Here is a 20,742-nt window from a genome sequence, read left to right on the forward strand (position 1 = left end):
GGTCCGTTACCGCCGGCATTAACCCTGTGTTAGCGGTGACCGGAGGGGACTATGCGGTCGACAGGCGCTGACTGCAGGGAGTAAGGAGCGGCCATTTTCTTCCGGACTGTGCCTGTCGCTGATTGGTCGCGGCAGCCATGACAGGCAGCTGCCGAGACCAATCAGCGAATGAATACCCGTGACAGACAGAAGGACAGACAGACGGAAGTGACCCTTATACAATTATATAGTAGATAGTCGTGTTACACTCCCCCAGGGTGGATTTGATTTAAATCCCGATTTAAATCACTAGTCAGTAAGGCTTGATTTAAATCAGTGATTTAAATCAAAGTTTCTACCTAAACTAGTTCTTGCTACTTTAACATGCAAGTAGATGAAGATTTTTAGAATCACTTTTTATATTACTTTTTCTCCCCAGTTTAATGGGTTAATCATTCATATTTGGACACCACTGTTCTGTTGTACTTAGGAAGGAGAAAAATAATCCTGACCTTAATAACAATTTAAATAGATTTATTCAACTGAAACAATAACAACATTACAGCATAAGTTCTTTGCTTAAACAAACATCCATGTTTGTTAACTAATTTGGCTAAACAAAATATATATATATTATAAGAAACTTAGACTGTCAGCCCAGCCGACACATGAAAAACTTAAATACTACTGTCCCTGCTGTCCTCTGTAGCTCACTGGTCATCATCTTCATCATCATCTTCTTCTTCTTTGTTCCTATTCATAATCTGGAAAAGAAAAACAAGCTTTCCTGCTTTATTGGGTCCCAACCGATTTCTCAATTTAGAATGAATGAGTCCAAAGGAAGAGAATATTCTTTCAATGCCTGCAGAAGAAGCTACTGCTGTTAAAAGTGAAATCATTACTTGAACAGTCTCTAAATCCAAGCGCTTAAGTGACTTCCACCAGTTTACTGGTGTGACCTTCCTTAAAATATCTTCAGCAAACATATATTTCTTGAATGGTTCCCCCTTAGCTCTGAAGTTTATTATAGTTGTCATTAAAATGGATGATTGCTGGATACCCATGTCATAGCTAACTCCTCTTCCTCAGCACTTAGGTTTTGACCCTGATATTGGATATTGACAATATTTGCCAAAAAATGAGCTGCAGTCAGTGCTTGTCCCATTCGTTTGTTTACTGCTTGTAATTTAATTCTGTCCATTTGTAGTTCTGTTTTTAAGTGTTCACTCAGTTCCTTCCAAATTTCAACAGCATCCGCAATAAAACAGCTATTTTTCTGTATTTTGTTTAAAGCTTGAGAGATGGGTTTCAGGAAGCTCAGCATATGTTCAACATTTCTCTTAAGCCCAATGTTGAGGATTTTGGCCGTGACAGTGCCATCTTTTTTATCTCGATTTTCTTCACAAAGTGTCATCAGAATAGGCCAGTTTTTGATATACTGCTCAAAACAGTCCACCACAGAGTTCCATCTAACATCTTGTGGGAGCGTTAGCTTGGTTCCACCCATCCTTTTCAGAGCTGCTGCAGCAAAATGATTATTACGGAAGTATTTAGCAATTTCAACAACATTAGCCTTTATTTCTGGAACACTTAAGTCTTTGGCTAAGAGTTGCAGCAAATGAGCACTGCAACCATATGTTATTAGCAGCTTTGTATTCCCTCCCTGCTTTTCTAAATCTATTCTCATCTTGGATACGTTTGCAGCATTGTCAGTGAAGAAACTGCGCACTAGACATTTGAATTTTTGTTCACATGTCGTTATAGCTTTTACTGCCACTTCTTGTAAGTATTCTGCTGTGTGTGCATATCCTGAAGTATCAGTTGTTTGTGCAAGGAAGATTTTACCTTCTTCTGTTGTTATACAAGCACATACAATAGGATCATTGTGGACATTACTCCACCCATCAATACTTAGGTTAACAATTTTACCCTCCAGAGCTGTTGCACATTGCTCCATTTCTCTGTCATACACTTGATCCAGCAGTTTCCCTGCAACATCAGCTCTGCTGGGTGGACTGTATCCTGGTCTCAGTGACTCAACCATATTAATGAAATGTGGGTTCTCAGTCAGACGGAAAGAAGAGTTCATTGCATAAATAAACTGGGCAATTTTTTCATCAATCAACTCTTTTTCTAATCTGCTAGTTCTTATCACAAACCTATCTATGGTGGTTCCAGGAGGTAAAGGTTTTTTCTTCCTTTTGGGTGATGGTGATATGTGGCTGTGGGTGTCTGATGATGATGCTGCTGCTAATGAAGCACTATCCTGGATGGATAACTCTGAAACTGTAGAACAGGATGATGGTGATCTTGGAGGTGGATAGTTTCCAGAATCCATGAATTACCCTAAAACAAAAAAAGTCAATGCTGTTATTTTATTGTTTATACAATTTCTGCTTATTGTACACAACATATCACTGCCCCTGCCCCAAAAGGAATATTTGTTTTTCTTCATAACTGTACCAAATGACAGTAACATGCAGTAATAATAAGAAATATAATTTTTCTCACACATGACAGTTCAGTCTTTAGAAATAGGATTCAATAAAAATGTTTACCAACCTGAAGATCCTGCCTGTTCAGAAGTGTTTCTTTGGTCCTCTTCATCACCGCACTTCTCATGATGTTGCCTCATTCGCGCCACCAGGCCTTGCATCTCTTTGTTGCATCGTTTGCATTTTGCACGCATGCCTGCCTTACCGATAGGCGAAGGAGCTTCATTAAAATATTCCCAAACTGGGTCTCTTTTACGGCCTGCTGCCATTATAAGGAAAGAATGTAATAAACCTCAGATCGTACACACAAACAGATCCAGACTTGTCTGTCTGTGGCTATGCTGCAGTATTGTGCTCAAAGTTTCACTTTCATTTTCTTGTCTGCTTGCCCTTCCTCCTCCTCACAATTAGATTCACATTCTTCTTGTGTTGTGCAGATCTATTCCACTCCAAACAATCAGAAACATATTGTCTAACTTCTTGGACTTGGCACTGAAGGGGTTGATTCTGTATTCATAGGTTTGTAGAACAATAGGATTAAGGTCTTTTTCTCAACTCTGTTCATGTTGTAACATTTTTGCCGTGAAGAAGAGGCTGGGACCTCTGCGGAGTCAAATTCAGTTTTGAGAACTGCGTAAGTAAAGCGAGCGTCTGTGATAATATAGGAGAGAAACTGCCCACTAATCCTACAGAAACCTCTGGAAGAGCATGGCATTGTGAATGTTACACATATACAGCCTTTATTCTTCTGAGTTAAACAACTCAGCTTTATCTCATGATGGAAGAACCTTTGGATGGTAAAATATTTTCCTCAAAAAGCAGTTTATTGAAAAAAAATCCGATTTAAATAAAAAAAATCCGATTTTTTTTTTTTTTTTTTTTTTTTTTTTTTTAAACATTGATTTTTATCCACCCTGCACTCCCCTCACTTCTTGTAACCTATGTGTGTACAAAGATATTATACAGTCACCATGTGACAAGTGGGCCTGTGTAACTTCAAATGCCAGGCTGAATGCTGAATTTTAGTCCCAGTCCGGCCCTGGTACATACACTTTTCTTGGCTTAATGTTATTTATTTTTTAAAGTGTAATTTTTTTTCTCTTACACTTTACCCTGAAAAATCACCATTTTTGCTCTTCAATTCGGGTGATTATCTGGAGCTGTGTGCATGAATACATAGTCTCCATATGAGATGAATATTTAAAAATCCGCTTTGGTGCATGAACTGTTCATTGGAGCTCAGTAGAAAGAGAATAGGCCATGAATAGTTAATCTCCGTGCTTTACCTTTATGCTGCCAATTCAATGAGGCTTTTATCTTGGCATCAGTATATCCTGGTGGATCGATAGGATTCCAAGGATGAGCATATGTGAAATGAAACTGATCTGACTTCCTGCCACCGCAGGAGGTATTCTACCCTTGTAGCTGTCTTTCCCCAAAAAGGATCTATGGTATCTGTCAGATTTTTAAGATGTACTCAGAATTGACATTTCCTTTATTAATATTGAGCAGATTGATAGCAGTGAGTCATGAATGATTAACTTACAAGAATACATTGTGGTGTGCCAAGTGAAAAAAACATAGGAACTTAGTTCAGTTTTTTTTTCCTTAAGGAGAGGTTTTGATAATATTCTATCACCTCACTTTTCATCCAGAACTGTCATATCCGATCCCAGAATCTAGTTGAAGGGAACCTATCACCAGGTTTTTCCCATATAAAAAAGGGCAAACTAGGCACTTTGGAAAGTTTTACATTGAAATTCTGCCTACTGTTCTTGACATTATCGCAAAAAAAAAGGAGTTTAAAGAAACTCTCCTATCAAAGTTTTATCCTGTTAATACACTGCTCAAAAAAATAAAGGGAACACTTAAACAACAGAATATAACTCCAAGTAGATTAAACTTCTGTGAAATCAAACTGTCCACTTAGGAAGCAACACTGTTTGACAATCAATTTCACATGCTGTTGTGCAAATGGAATAGACAACAGATGGAAATTATTGGCAATTATAAAGACACCCTCAATAAAGGAGTGGTTCTGCAGGTGGGGACCACATCTCAGTGCCAATGCTTTCTGGCTGATGTTTTGTTCACTTTTGAATGTTGGTTGTGCTTTCACACTCGTGGTAGCATGAGACGGATTCTACAACCCACACAAGTGGCTCAGGTAGTGCAGCTCATCCAGGATGGCACATCGATGCGAGCTCTGCTAAGAAGGTATGCTGTGTCTGTCAGCGTAGTGTCTAGAGGCTGGTGGCGCTACCAGGAGACAGGCCAGTACACCAGCAGATGTGGAGGGGGCCGTAGGAGGGCAGCAACCCAGCAGCAGGACCGCTACCTCAACCTTTGTGCAAGAAGGAACAGGAGGAGCACTGCCAGAACCCTGCAAAATGACCTCCAGAAGGCCACAAATGTGCATGTGTCTGCACAATCAGTTAGAAACCAACTCCATGAGGATGGTCTGAGTGCCCGACGTCCACAGATGGGGGTTGTGCTCACAGCCCAACACCGTGCAGGACGCTTGGCATTTGCCACAGAACAGGATTGGCAAATTCGTCACTAGCGCCTTGTGCTCTTCACAGATGAAAGCAGGGTCACACTGAGCACATGTGACAGACGTGACAGAGTCTGGAGACGCCTTGGAGAGCGATCTGCTGCCTGCAACATCATTCAGCATGACCAGTTTGGCAGTGGGTCAGTAATTGTGTGGGATGGCATTTCTTTGGAGGACCGCACAGCCCTCCATGTGCTCGCTAGAGGTAGCCCCACTGCCATTAGGTATCGAGATGAGATCCTCAGACCCCTTGTGAGACCATATGCTGGTGTGGTTGGCCCTGGGTTCCTCCTAATGCAGGACAATGCCAGACCTGATGTGGCTGGAGTGTGTCAGCAGTTCCTGCAAGATGAAAGCATTGAAGCTATGGACTGGCCCGCCCGTTCCCCAGACCTGAATCTGATTGAACACATCTGGGACATCATGTTTCACACCATCCACCAATGTCACGTTGCACCGCAGACTGTCCAGGAGTTGGCGGATGCTTTAGTCCAGGTCTGGGAGGAGATTCCTCAGGAGACCATCCGCCGCCTCATCTGGAGCATGCCCAGGCGTTGTAGAGAGGTCATACAGGTACGTGGAGGCCACACACTACAGAGCATCATTTCCTTGTCTTGAGGCATTTCCCCTGAAGTTGGATCAGCCTGTAACTTCATTTTCCACTTTGATTTTGAGCATCATTCCAACTCCAGACCTCCGAGGGATATTAGTTGTGATTTACGTTGATCATTTTTAGGTTTTATTGTTCTCAACACATTCCACTATGTAATGAATAAAGATTTACAACTGGAATATTTCATTCAGTGATATCTAGGATGTGGGATTTTAGTGTTCCCTTTATTTTTTGAGCAGTGTATATTGCAATCATCATATTATACTGCACTGTGTGCTTACGATTGCTCATTTTGCCTTTCTACCCAGCTAATTCTTCTCTTTTTTTATAAGGTCTATGACATCAGATCATTAAAAACTGAGTAGCTGAATCCATCTAAGCTCTATGTAGGAACAGGAGGTCAATTTTACCTGCGTGAGTCATCTCTGCAAAAGTCCTTGGCAGAAGAGAGGCGGAGCAACTGGGTCAGGAGATGAAGAGGGGAATGATTTCTGCAGGGACAAGAGACTTCCTGTTTCTACATCGAGCAGTGAAAAGAGAAGAATTAAGGCAAAATGAGCAATTGTAAGTACACCGTGCTATATAATATGATGACTGAATCCCATAGTCCTTATTTATACACTGGCTGAAAGCACTTCAACATACATATTATGCACCATACTGATATGTACTACCATAACAGTGAGAAGTTACCAGAAAAGCAAGATGAATTAAAATTAAATTTTTATTCATGACAATAATACAAATATTAATATTTATAAAAAGACAGGGGGAACAGGGGAAAATACCTCCAAAGAAGTGGTGAGGAAAACAGCAAGAAATCACAATTGCCTGCACTATAATGGTAGTAGTAATAACCGGCTTTAGACCGGGTTTCAGCAATATTTGTAACATACAGTATTTATAACAGAATAAAAATACAAATAATAATTTACATTTCTTCAGGACACTATGAGGGAGATGTAAAATGTCTGCGCATAGTGGCTCAGATACAGATACTTTGGGTTCATATCAGTGGCAAATAACATTTTTAACCACTTCCAAATAACAAACTGATAAGGGGGTTTTCCAGTACTTTATACTGCTAGTCTCCTTAGGATAGGGCATCAATATCAGATTGATGGAGTTGGGACACTCGCCACCCCCGCTTATCAACTGTTCATGGTGACTGCCAAATGTGCTCAGTTGCAGAGTGGAACTGCACAGCTCCATCAACTGTATAATGGCTTTGGTCAGGTACTGCACATCCACTCCTATTCATTAGAGCAATATACTGCCATCATCAACTGAGAACATCCGTCCGGCACCGAGAACAACTGATCGGCGGGCTTGGAGGGAGCCGCAAATTTTATGCAACTGCAATCGATGCACAAATGTTGCCACAATTCAGTTTTACACAAGAATTCTGGTGCTCACAGTGTGGGGACCCATCCAAGTGACATGGGGAGATTAATGTTAGCGTTTTTCCTGTTGATAATGATCATTACACTGGTCAATGCAATTTTTCTGGCAAAAGGTTTTAAAACATATTTTAAGTCAATTTTGACTGCTGATTATGAATATGAACTCAGTTTTTGGCACATCACATCAGGATTTCGAGAGATTTTCAATTTGTGATGAAAATTACTCCTAATGTTTTATCATAAAAACACATGATTTTTGGTACTATATTTTGTATATTTTTAATCAAGGAATAACAAAGATTACAAAGTCTATGTACAGCAAATCAAATATACTTACAGAATTAAACTACAAAATATAAACACACATATATATGGCACACAGATGTATGGCAAATGGCAGTTATTTGAACTTTCTTTTCTTGGCTGATCTGTGATGTACAGCTTCTGGGTTGTCTCTCATCAAGCTCCAGCAATAGTCAGCCATCTTATGTGAGTCCCACCGGCCTTGATACCGTTCTTCCATTGTTTTAATGTCCTGATGAAAACGCTCCCCTTGTTCCTCGCTCACATCCCCAAGGTTCTCTGGAAAAAAGTCCAAATGGCTGCGTAAATAGTGAATCTTGACACTCATTCTACATCCAAGATTTTGCAGACTCATTAGTAGCTCTGCCACAATCTCTTCATAGTTGTCTGCTTTCTTATTCCCTAGAAAATTCTGCACCACATTACAAAATGCATTCCAAGCTCTTTCTTCTGTCTCATTCATTGATGTGATAAAATTTGGGTCTCTCATAAGTGTTCTTATTTGAGGTCCATCAAATATTCCAGCCTTTTTCTTCTCTTCACTAAGACCAGGAAAAGTTGAACATATATACCGTAGTTAAAGCATTCTCCACTGTGATTGAGAGCTTTGACAAACTACTCCATCAATCCAAGTTTTATGTGTAAGGGAGGAAAGACAATGTCCTTCGTATCCACTAGATCATGGATGCCATTCTTATCGCCAGATGCCAAACTCTGTTGCTGAGGCCATTCAGTTTTCACCCAATTCCATGCTGTAGCTCTACTGTCCCAGTAGCACAGAAAACAAGGGTGTTATCATAACAAATGGGAATTATGCATGTTCAAAGAAAACAAAGATATTCTCACATTTATTGGGAGACTAAATGAAAACTAAATTTACCTTAGTGAACCGTATAAACCGGCACTTTTCATACACTACTTATATTTATCATGGAATTCATGAAAATGGGCTATATACCTATAGCGCAAAAACGTGATGTGATAGAGAAATTATAAGATCAGATTTTAATTCAGCACCCTCAAATTAGTCAAAAACTGTTCTTAAAGTCCATGCCAGACATTATTTTTTTTTTGTAGACCAGTGTTATTATTCCTACTAGATGGTGGCCCGATTCTAACGCATCGGGTATTCTAGAATATGCATGTCCATGTAGTATATTTCCCAGCCACGTAGTATATTGCCCAGTCACGTAGCATATTGGCCAGCCATGTAGTATATTGCCCAGCCACGTAGTATATTGCCCAGTCACGTAGTATATTGCCCAGCCACGTAGTATATTGCCCAGTCACGTAGTATATTGCCCAGTCACGTAGTATATTACCCAGTCACGTAGTATATTGCCCAGTCACATAGTATATTTCACAGCCCACGTAGTATATTGTCCAGCTACGTAGTATATTGCCCAGCGACGTAGTATATTGGCCAGTCACATAGTATATTGCCCAGTCACGTAGTATATTGTCCAGCCACGTAGTATATTGCCCAGTCACGTAGTATATTGCCCAGCTATGTAGTATATTGCCCAGTCACGTAGTATATTGTCCAGTTATGTAGTATTATGCCCAGCGACGTAGTATATTGCCCAGCTATGTAGTATATTGCCCAGTTATGTAGTATATTGCCCAGGATGATTTTTTTCCTCTTTTTGTGGTTTTCATGTTAGAGTAGAACTGGCAAACGTAAGGACCCTTGACGTGGGTTGCCAGCTTACATATTATGGCCAGAATATCAACCAATACCTTACATATATTGATATGTTTTTTTTTCCATGTTGTATTTTTTTTCCGGGTGCAGTTGGGCCCAAATGGTTCTGTAAACTGTGGCCTCTGTTCACACAGGACGCATTATAGTTAGCACTGGGCAGCCCGCCATAGAGCGTCATCAATAGGCTGAGAACCAGATGCTCTGCATTCCTTGTGTGAACATTGCCACATACAGATTATATCTTTTTGCATTGGTGTGCCACACTGCCAATCCCTGATTGAATGCTGGCTGTTTGATTTGGCTTTGCAGTTGCCATTTTACTTGGGTTCGCTGCACCCTGTCAGTGCAATTGTATTGAGGCCCAGTTAGACAGGTAAGCATCTCTGCCTGTTTTTGTTTTTTTAATCTAGCCTTGTACTAATAATTCTCTATGGTGAGGGATATTTATCTGTGTATTTCACTGTAAGAGTTCCCCTTATAGCTAAAAAAAGAAATCTCATAGGTACTGTTAATAATGGACAAAGTGATACGTAACTCTCATGTAAAAAGAAGCATTTTACAACTCATCATGACATGTCAGAAATTCTGATCATTGAGCGTCCATGCGCCAAGATCTCAACTGACTACAGCAACAAGGTGTTAGGCCCAAATACACAATAGACTCATGTCTGCCGATATCGACAGATTTGGCGGCGGTCTAAAGGGTTTTGGGGCTTCGATAGTCAGGAGAGATGTTGATCGTGCATGTCCGATTCCAAACCTCTGATTGCATTGTTCCCCAAGAGATACACAGCCAGCCGACATTGTCAACCTGCAGCTTTATCATAGAGAACTTGGGAACATTCAGCCAAATGAGCACTCCTGCATATGGGAGAATTAGCTGAGATAACTGTCGGCCAAACGGTCGGTGGAAGCATCATTGGTCCAACAGCCATCTTGCATGTATAGCCTGTTTAAGATGTTCTCAACCAAGCACTGCTCCAATCTCGTAGATTGGGTTAGCAGAAGATTAACTCCATAGACTTTCTATGTGCCCATTTTCAGTCTCCATGGAAAGCAGCCCATGGCTGAGAGCTCCTGCCCCTTCATTTTAGGGATCTTTTGAGACCCTAGTAACTGGATCACCACCGATCACAACTTCTGAAATGTTTTAATTTTTTCTGAATACTGATGTAATATACATTCTTTTAGATAACCGGAAGATTTTCAAGACGTATCCAGTCAAAAATTAGTGACTTGCTACAACAAATGGAAGAAGGTCTAAAGACCACAGATCCACATGACTGCTCTACTTATACTGGATATACAGGTGAGTCCTATGCTTGATACACATGGTAGCCCTCAAGGTTCATGTATGTCCTGGCTATTCTATTCCGATGGAAGGATCAGGTGCAACATTCACCAGCAAAAGTACAATTACAGTCAATTTTAATAAACAAAAAAAAACAAAAAAAAAAAAAAAAAAATATATATATATATATGTATGTGTGTATATATATATATATATATATATATATATATATATATATATATATATATATATATATATATATATATATTACTAGATGGTGGCCCGATTCTAACGCATCGGGTATTCTAGAATGAGTATGTATGTATGTATATAGCAGCCACATAGTATATAGCACAAGCCACGCAGTATATTGGAGCCATGTAGTATATAGCAGACAAATACTACGTGGCCTGTGCTATATACTATGTGGCTGCTATATACATACATACATATTGTAGAATACCTGATGTGTTAATACAGGCCACGCAGTATATAACACACAGCCCGCATAGTATATAACAATGGCCACGTAATATATAGCACAGGCCACATAGTATATAACACAGCCCACATAGTATGTAACAGTGGCCATGTAGTATATAACAGTGGCCACGTAGTATATAGCAGCCACGCGGTATATAAGACAGCCCACTTAGTATATAGCAGTGTGGGCACATATCCCTGTTAAAAATAACTATTTAAAATAAAAAATAGTTATATACTCACGCGCCGGGATCCAGCGAAGCTGTGCCGTTTTGCGCGCGGCTGCCGCCATCTTCCATTCCCAGGATGGCGCTAAGACCGCTAAGTCTTCTGGGTAATTTCGCAATGCATCTCTGGGAAAGGAAGCTGGCGGCAGGCGCGAGCTCATCGTCAGACTACGGAAGGTGAGAATAGCAGGTTTTTTGTTTTTTTATTATTTTTAACATTAGTTGGTCACACAGGGTTAAAAGCAGCGTTAACGCTGGCATTAACCCTGTGTGAGTGGTGACTGGACAGGAGTATGGGGCGGGCAGTGACTGCAGGAGAGTATGGAGCAGGCGCCGGGCACTGACTGGACTGAAGTAGGGAGGGACTAATTCTCGGCCTGACTGTGGCCGTCGCTGATTGGTCGCGGCAGCCAGGACAGGCAGCTGGTGAGACCAATCAGCAACGCGGGATTTCCGAGACAGAAAGACGGAAGTACCCCTTATATATATATATTATAGATTAGAGAATATTGAAGGTAAAAGGCTCATGCGTTAAAAACCTAGATAGGCCTCTCATGTACATAACATGTATAGTTGGTGATCATCTTGGCTGATTAGGACTGCAGTAGAACGATGATGATGATTATTATTATTATTATTATTATTATTCTCTCCTAGGCATAGCCCTGCTCTACTTGCAACTGTATCGTGTCACCAAGGACCAGGCTCATTTGCTGCGTTCTCTTGATTATGTGAAGAGAATTCTGCGGAACCTGAATGGCAGAAGAGTGACATTCCTGTGTGGCGATGCCGGGCCACTCGCTGTAGGTGCTGTTGTCCATCACAAACTTCAAAATGAAGTGGAATCCAAGGATTGCATTACAAAGTAAGGATTAACTTCCACAAGATTACTAACATACAAACTAAAAGCACTTTTCCATAGCCATATTTTGGTCAGTACTATGTCTCCAACACAAGTAGTGGAACCTACAGCAAAAAGATTTGGATGAATTCCTAGATTTGGCTTGCAAATTATAGTAGGAGAATACTGACCAAAACTTACCAACATCCTGCAAAGGAAAAAGCAGACACTGATTAATTACTTTGTGAGTTCAACTCCGGACATGTATGTGGTTGTCAATGCTCACAAAAGTCTTAATATGCCTTGATAAGCCATAACATTAAATCCTAATATTGTGTAGGTCCCCTGATGTAGCTGAAACACATTTGACCCACTCAGGCATGGAGTCTACAAGATCTTTTAAGGGAGTGTCTGGAACTAAGACATTAGCAAAGGATCCTTTAAGTCTTGCAAGGCTATGTTTGTCGTTTTTTATAGGTATTTTGAAACCTATTCTGCTCTAAAATCCATAAAAGAAATTAACATATGATGTGAATAAGCTTCCTATTTATTTCAATGGGAAAACATACTGGTTGTGCACATGGTGCTGTTTGTTTGTGTTATCTGCATTGAATAAAGCAATATGGCAGTTCTTCTTCTTTCTTATTTTCTTCTTCTTCCTGCCCCAGCCCCAGCTTCATGTCAGATATGCACATGCGCCGGAGCTGCTCTAAGTCAGTGGCTACATGACGGGTGGGGGCGCACACTATACGCGTCACTGTGTTTCTGTACTCCAGAGCATGCGCACATCTGATAGGAAGCTAGAGCTGTACATCCAGAGTCAGTGCACATGCCCGGAGAGCGGATGGGCAGTGCACACGCACAGGATTTGTACGTGGTTGCAGTGATGTTGGGCACATCGCATCACTAACAGTGCATTGGGGCCAGTTTAATAGCTAAAATCGAGGTGACAGGTTCCCGTTAAGTAATGTGGGGTCACTTTTACAATGGGAAAGAAAACCTGATTTATCAGCTAGACCTGCTTTTTCCATTAAAGAAGACAATTAACAGTAGGCTTTGTGTTAATGTTGGCAAGTATATCAATCAATCTAGAAATCGTCTATTCCCTGCAGAAATAAAGGGTGGTGTCATCCCAGAGGAGGTAGACACTCTGTGGGCACCATAATAATAATAATATTATATACTAGATGGTGGCCCGATTCTAACGCATCGGGTATTCTAGAATATGTATGTATATAGCAGCCACATAGTATATAGCACAGGCCATGTAGTATATAGGAGCAGTATATAACAGTGGCCACGCAGTATATAACACAGCCCACGTAATGTATAGCACAGGCCAGGCAGTATATAACACAGGCCACGCAGTATATAACACAGGCCACGCAGTATATAACACAGCCCACGTAATATATAGCACAGCCCACGCAGTATATAACACAGCCCACGCAGTATATAACACATCCCACGCAGTATATAACACATCCCACGCAGTATATAACACATCCCACGCAGTATATAACACATCCCACGCAGTATATAACACATCCCACGCAGTATATAACACATCCCACGCAGTATATAACACATCCCACGCAGTATATAACACAGCCCACGCAGTATAGAACACAGCCCACGCAGTATAGAACACAGCCATGCAGTATATAGCACAGCGCACGCAGTATATAACACAGGGCACGCAGTATATAACACAGGGCACGCAGTATATAACAGTGGCCACGCAGTATATAACAGTGGCCACGCAGTATATAACAGTGGTCACGCAGTATATAACAGTGGCCACGTAGTATATATCACAGCCTACGCAGTATATAACACAGCTATGCAGTATATAACACAGCTATGCAGTATATAACACAGCCCACGCAGTATATAACACAGGGCACGCAGCATATAACACAACCCATGCAGTATATAACACAGGCCACGCAGTATATAACAGTGGCCACGCAGTATATAACACAGCCCACGTAATATATAGCACAGCCCACGCTGTATATAACACTGCCCACGTAATATATAGCAGCCACGCAGTATATAACACAGCCCACATAGTATATAGCAGTGTGGGCACCATATCCCTGTTTTTGTATGTATACCTTACAATTAATCAATCTATATCCAGATCAGGATTCATAGATTAGTCCTATAGAATAAGAAGATAAGCATATACAAATTTTATTAAAGGGGAAAAAATACAACTACTACCTTAGAGAACACCTCAAGGGTAGTAGTTGTAGTTTTTGGGAAGTGAGCTGCTTTTTATTACATATTTTGTATTACATTTAAAGTATGGTGAAGTAACTTTTAATCAGGATTTAAGCAGTATATTTCTTTCTGTCCTCTTTATTTCCATTATCATCTTTCTGTGAACTACAGCTGTTCAAAGTAAAATGGCACCAGCTTTTGGAAAATAATTATTGCATTTCCAAAAATGAGAACTGCTCTATCTTGAACTGTTTGATTAAAATATTTGAAGGGTTTCTGAGGGATGTTATTCTGGATTATCTCAATGAGAATAACTGTGTAACTCCATATCAGCATGGGTTTATGAGAAATCGCTCCTGTCAAACCAATCTAATCAGTTTTTATGAAGAGGTAAGCTATAGGCTGGACAACGGTGAGTCATTGGACGTGGTATATCTCGATTTTTCCAAAGCATTTGATACCGTGCCGCACAAGAGGTTGGCACAAAATGAGAATACTTGGTCTGGGGGAAAATGTGTGTAAATGGGTTAGTAACTGGCTTAGTGATAGAAAGCAGAGGGTGGTTATAAATGGTATAGTCTCTAACTGGGTCGCTGTGACCAGTGGGGTACCGCAGGGGTCAGTATTGGGACCTGTTCTCTTCAACATATTCATTAATGATCTGGTAGAAGGTTTACACTGTAAAATATCAATATTTGCAGATGATACAAAACTATGTAAAGCAGTTAATACAAGAGAAGATAGTATTCTGCTACAGATGGATCTGGATAAGTTGGAAACTTGGGCTGAAAGGTGGCAGATGAGGTTTAACAATGATAAATGTAAGGTTATACACATGGGAAGAAGGAATCAATATCACCATTACACACTGAATGGGAAACCACTGGGTAAATCTGACAGGGAGAAGGACTTGGGGATCCTAGTTAATGATAAACTTACCTGGAGCAGCCAGTGCCAGGCAGCAGCTGCCAAGGCAAACAGGATCATGGGGTGCATTAAAAGAGGTCTGGATACACATGATGAGAGCATTATACTGCCTCTGTACAAATCCCTAGTTAGACCGCACATGGAGTACTGTGTCCAGTTTTGGGCACCGGTGCTCAGGAAGGATATAATGGAACTAGAGAGAGTACAAAGGAGGGCAGCAAAATTAATAAAGGGGATGGGAGAACTACAATACCCAGATAGATTAGCGAAATTAGGATTATTTAGTCTAGAAAAAAGACGACTGAGGGGCGATCTAATAACCATGTATGAGTATATAAGGGGACAATACAAATATCTCGCTGAGGATTTGTTTATACCAAGGAAGGTGATGGGCACAGGGAGGCATTCTTTGCGTCTGGAGGAGAGAAGGTTTTTCCACCAACATAGAAGAGGATTCTTTACTGTTAGGGCAGTGAGAATCTGGAATTGCTTGCCTGAGGAGGTGGTGATGGCGAACTCAGTCGAGGGGTTCAAGAGAGGCCTGGATGTCTTCCTGGAGCAGAACAATATTGTATCATACAATTATTAGGTTCTGTAGAAGGACGTAGATCTGGGGATTTATTATGATGGAATATAGGCTGAACTGGATGGACAAATGTCTTTTTTCGGCCTTACTAACTATGTTACTATGTTACTATTAGTTTGGAGACAAAGGTGTATCCACTGTGTGGTGTCAGTCTGCACCAGAAAGGGATGAAGTATCGCTCCTAGTCTGGAAAAGCGGGGAAGGACACTTGGTAAAAGCCAAGGAGCTGCTTCCGACAAGGAGTGGTGAGAAAAATTGTAAAGTGGAATTAGATTTTAAAAAAAAATCCATTAGTCTTCTGATCACTGTGGGGGGTGAGACTCTTACTAACTGGGCAGATTGATAAACTTTCCCACACTATTTCCAAGCCTACTATTAATAGTAATAGTTCTTTTATTGTGCCTTTCTCTGCAGTTTGGGAGGTAGTAGAGGCTTGTATTGAGTTCAGCTATAAGTTTTACGCTCCGCAAGTTTTAAATATAACTTTGTATGTGTATCTGCTTTTCCCTCACTTGGTGGTCTATTTCTGATGATCACTTACCCATTGTTGGCTTTTTTGGCAGTGGTTTACACAGCAAGCAACGATGTATTGTGTGGAGAGACCCCTTTCTGTCAAAGCAAGCATATTTGTGTGTTTTTTCAGTTTTCAGTACCATTGTATCCTGTAGAGCAGGGGTTACTCCACCTCGTAAGACTACAACTCCCAACATACCTTGACAGCCTGCACCTGTGCGGGGATGCTGGGAATCTGCAGTTTGCAGACCTAGCTGGTAGAGCACATATATCAAACTCTGGCCTGCGGGCCAAATCTGGCCCTCGGTGTGAGTATATTTGGCCTACAACATCGGGCAAGTCCCTGGCTTTGCATCGAATTTTCAACTTTATCGGCATCCTTGATTCCGATACAGTTGAAAGCAATGATGGAGGGAGCTGCAGCATCATGGAGCACCATGTGTTGCCATTATATCGTATGGAGCGCTATGTGGGGGCTATTATACTGTATGGAGCACATTTTGTGGCAAATATACTGCATGGAGCACTACTTGGGGGCTATTATACTGTGTGGAAGGCAATGCAGGGCCCGTCATACTGTATGGAGCACTATGTGGGCACAGGTCCCACTGGATGTGAAACTCGTGGGAGGGGCATTTTTCTTGGCATCATGCTTTATTATTTGTATTAATCAAGGTTTTTTTATCCTTTTATTATTAGATATTTAAATTAGGCCATATGCCTTTTACTGCTCTTACATGGCATATTGTATTATTCCAATATTTACTCTAAGATCTTTTACTTAAAATATACTTTGTACTTCCTCTGTTGTAGACATTTTTTTTTAATAAATATCAAGGTTTGCCCGTTACTTTATCCAATCTTTTAATTTTGGCCCTTTATCTGTTTGAGTTTGACATCTCTGTGGTAGAGGGATCAGTAGTACTGCATGGACAGAGGCACAGTTTGCTGGCTCATGCCCTACCCTGTTTTGCCCATAATAATGTCGTTTTGGTTTATTTAGTAATCTAAAGTGACTGGGCATGTTTGTTATTGGTGTTGCTAATTATGCTTTGACATACATTAATTTCCCTAGTGGTTCTCCTTCATGGCAGTGCGGCTAAATCCATGAACATCCCATTTATATCCTTAATGCGAATCCTTCGTTACGTTAAGGCAAGTCGTTAAAAAGAAAAAAGAACCTGTCTCATATTGGGTAACATCACGTTTGTTCTAGCTAATGGAAATGTGAGACGAAGGATGCTTTTATTTAAAAGACAGCACTGTCCCTCTGGGAAGAGGGATTTCACAACCTGGCATGTAAAGTCTTGCTGGTTTTCACTGGTACCTGCAGCTGAACCACTCTACATCTTAACTATTTCACTGTCTGGAGAAGATGGTTTAGTTGGTTGGTAGTGGTACACATAACTTTCACCTTAAGGGCACAGTCAGGCGACCGTCTACAATGGATGACAAGATTCGAATCGCAATGCTCGGACTGGCCGGCAGCTCTCCTGGCCTGAACATGACGGCCTGTATTTCTATGGAGCTATCACACCCGAGTCAGGAGAGCTACCGGCCAGTCCGACAATTGTGATGTAATCGGCGTCCATGTTTTATGGCCCTCTAACTGCTCCCTATCACAGTGGATTATCATTTATAACTGCCCTTAACCAAGTTTATTTTTCTTCTCCCACATGCACAGTAATTTACGAGAATCTCACAGAGACAGTCCTAGGCCTTCTGACCTCTAGCTAAACCTTATAGGACTTCCTTGTTGTAAGCCCTATCACCTCCAACGTTTAAATTGAAAAAAAAAAAAGAATAATTATAATTTTCCATGCCACAAGGTAGTATAATGAGTGTAAGGGCCACAGAACGAAACTCTAAAATTTACTTATGCTGAGAGAATGCCAGAGCAGTGTAGCTTTGGATAATGGACTGATCTCATGAAAAAACTGGCACAAAATAATCCGAAATCAGTAGTAGAAAAAGTGTTTAAAAGAATACATTGTTACTAATCACAGTATTACAGTGCTGTCAGAATGCCTTTTCCACCCAATTTATAGCCTTGCTTGTGGTTTTTACCCTTCAGGTTACTGGCATTGCATCGAGGGGTGGTCAGCACGGACCCTGAGCTCCCGGATGAGTTGCTGTATGGGAGAGCTGGTTACCTCTATGCTTTACTCTACCTAAATGCTGAGATCGGTCCGGACACCGTGCCCCAAGCTACAGTCAAAGAGGTTAGTAGTGAGGAGTTGACGCAGCATTTCTTATTTCTAATCACGTTAATGGCAGTTGTCCCACCTTTGAAGAATGCTTGCATTGCCTTCTGAGGCTTGGAGGTCGAATGGGATAAAAGAAAGGTCAGAATTAATAGCCTTTTTGTTAAACCGACTACTGTTCAGTGCTATAATCGTCCTTCATTGTGAGAGTCTACTAGCTGGGAGGTGAAAGCGGCTTTATAACTCAGTTTCTATACTGTGTAAATCCAAGGTTATCAGTGGTGACCGAGCCTTCTGTCAGTAAAAAGGCATGAAGAAGACGGAGATGGCCCACCATAGCTAGGGGAAAAGTATTGAATGAAGGTGATCACCAAATATCTGAAGTTTTTGGAGCTCCTATCTCATCATTGTATGTTTCTAAATAAAAAAAAAAGGTCTTTTATATCTATGCTAATCAACCATGTATCTATCAATAGCTGGTAGATGCTATCATTGAATCGGGGAAGAATCTGTCCAAAGACGAGCACAAGACCGAGCGCTGTCCTCTGCTGTATCAGTGGCACAAGAAGCAGTACGTGGGGGCGGCCCATGGATTGGCTGGAATCTACTACATACTGATGCAGGTAAGCCATATGTAGGCCGGCAGATATTGTAGGACCATTCCATTAATCTGGTGTTCCTAGTGCCAAATGGTCAAATATTATGGATTATTGGCCATACACAGAAGTGTTTATAAGGGTGCCTGCAGACGAGTTTATGAACATTTTTCCTAGTTTTAGCTACAAAACTCGGACAATTTTTGTCTGATTTTTCATCCATGTGCCATCTTTGTACCTGTATGTACAATCATTCATTTTCATACAACTACATTAAAACATAAACATGATCCTATACAGCTTCCTAGGTTTACAATAGAAATCTATCTGTTAAAATCAAATGCCACTCTGATCCCATTTTTTTTTTTTCCTTTTTTTTTCCTTGCACCCCTAGCCTTGAATGTGTGAAACTCATCCGAGTTTCATATGAAAGCAGTGCATGTTGCGATTTTTTTTTTTTTTTTTTTCTCACAGGCAGTCAGAACAAGAAAAAAAGTTGTTCATGTGAACAGCCCTATTGAATAACATGGGTCAGTGTGCTGTTCGTGTGCCATCTGATTAAAAATCAGATATCACACATTCGATTTGTACGCTCGTCGATCTGCATGACTGAGTTGGACTCTTAGGGAATGGACCACTGCGGATTTTTCCGCAGCAGATTTGATAAATCCGCAGTGGAAAACCGCTGCGGTTTTTACTGCGGATTTATTGCGGATTCTACTGCAGATTCCGCTGCGGTTTTACATCTGCAGTTTTCTATTGGAGCAGGTGTAAAACCGCTGTGGATTCCGCGCAAAGAATTGACATGCTGCGGAAAATAATCCACTGCGTTTCCGCGCGTTTTTTTCCGCAGCATGGGCACAGCGTTTTTGGTTTCCCATAGGTTTACATTATACTGTAAACTCATGGGAAACTGCTGCGGATCCGCAGCTGCGGAAACGCTGCGGATCCGCAGCAAAATCCGCATCTTCCAAAAATGAAATCTTTTCAATCAAGTGGATACATTTTTGCACAACTTTTTCAGTTTTCACACCAGTTTGAATCGGCTCCACTAAATGCACAGAGCAGAGGAGGATCCAATTCAACAAAACTGTCGGCGTTTCGCAGGGCAGAAATGCTACTCCAGTCTCTTACTGGAGTACCATTTCTAGTGCAGTGCCCGCCACTTAGACTGAGTGCTCAGTACTCCATCAAGACTGGCAGAGTGCGACTGTGTGCTATGCCAGTCTCAATAAATCGGCCCCATAGTCTATAATCTAAAAACGGCACCAAAAGAAGTGTTTGTAAAAATAGAAAGATTTATTAATATACTATGAAATATTATCCATATAAGTATCCAAAAAGAAAGAACCGGTCTTAGTAAGCGCACTTCCACGTAAACTAATAATCCAAAAGAGAATAGGAATCAGGAGCTTATCAAGTAGAATTTAACATTTTATTACAGAATGTATGTAAAAAACAATATCCAAAGTAATAAAAACCAAAGCAAGGAGGTGGTGACACCCAAGTGCCATGCAAAATGGGAAGTACACAATAATAAGGCAAGGGACAGTGTATCATAGACTGTAATCCCCCCAAGAAGCCAGAAGGCGAAACGCACGTTGGGGCCACTCTCCACGCTCTTACTGTTTTTTTTCTTTTTTATGGGCAAGTGAGATTACTACAGTTATATGAAAAAGTTTGGGCACCCCTATTAATCTTAAGTTTAATGTTTTATAAAAATTGTTTTTTGCAACAGCTATTTCAGTTTCATATATCTAATAACTGTTGGACACAGTAATGTTTCTGCCTTG

The 20,742-nt window shown here is 40.8% G+C and overlaps 1 protein-coding gene across 1 annotated transcript in view; it reads left to right on the top strand.

The window, feature by feature from the left end:
* Positions 1-20,742, top strand: part of LANCL2 (LanC like glutathione S-transferase 2) — a 79,309-nt gene that overhangs the window by 14,139 nt on the left and 44,428 nt on the right. Inside the window, exons 2-5 of the mRNA XM_069730174.1 lie at positions 10,244-10,361; positions 11,711-11,918; positions 18,224-18,371; positions 18,830-18,976. Coding sequence (XP_069586275.1) covers positions 10,244-10,361; positions 11,711-11,918; positions 18,224-18,371; positions 18,830-18,976 — 621 coding nt within the window. The remainder of the gene's footprint in view (positions 1-10,243; positions 10,362-11,710; positions 11,919-18,223; positions 18,372-18,829; positions 18,977-20,742) is intronic.

The sequence above is a fragment of the Ranitomeya imitator genome, chromosome 6 (assembly GCF_032444005.1).
Source record: "Ranitomeya imitator isolate aRanImi1 chromosome 6, aRanImi1.pri, whole genome shotgun sequence".
NCBI lineage: Eukaryota > Metazoa > Chordata > Amphibia > Anura > Dendrobatidae > Ranitomeya > Ranitomeya imitator.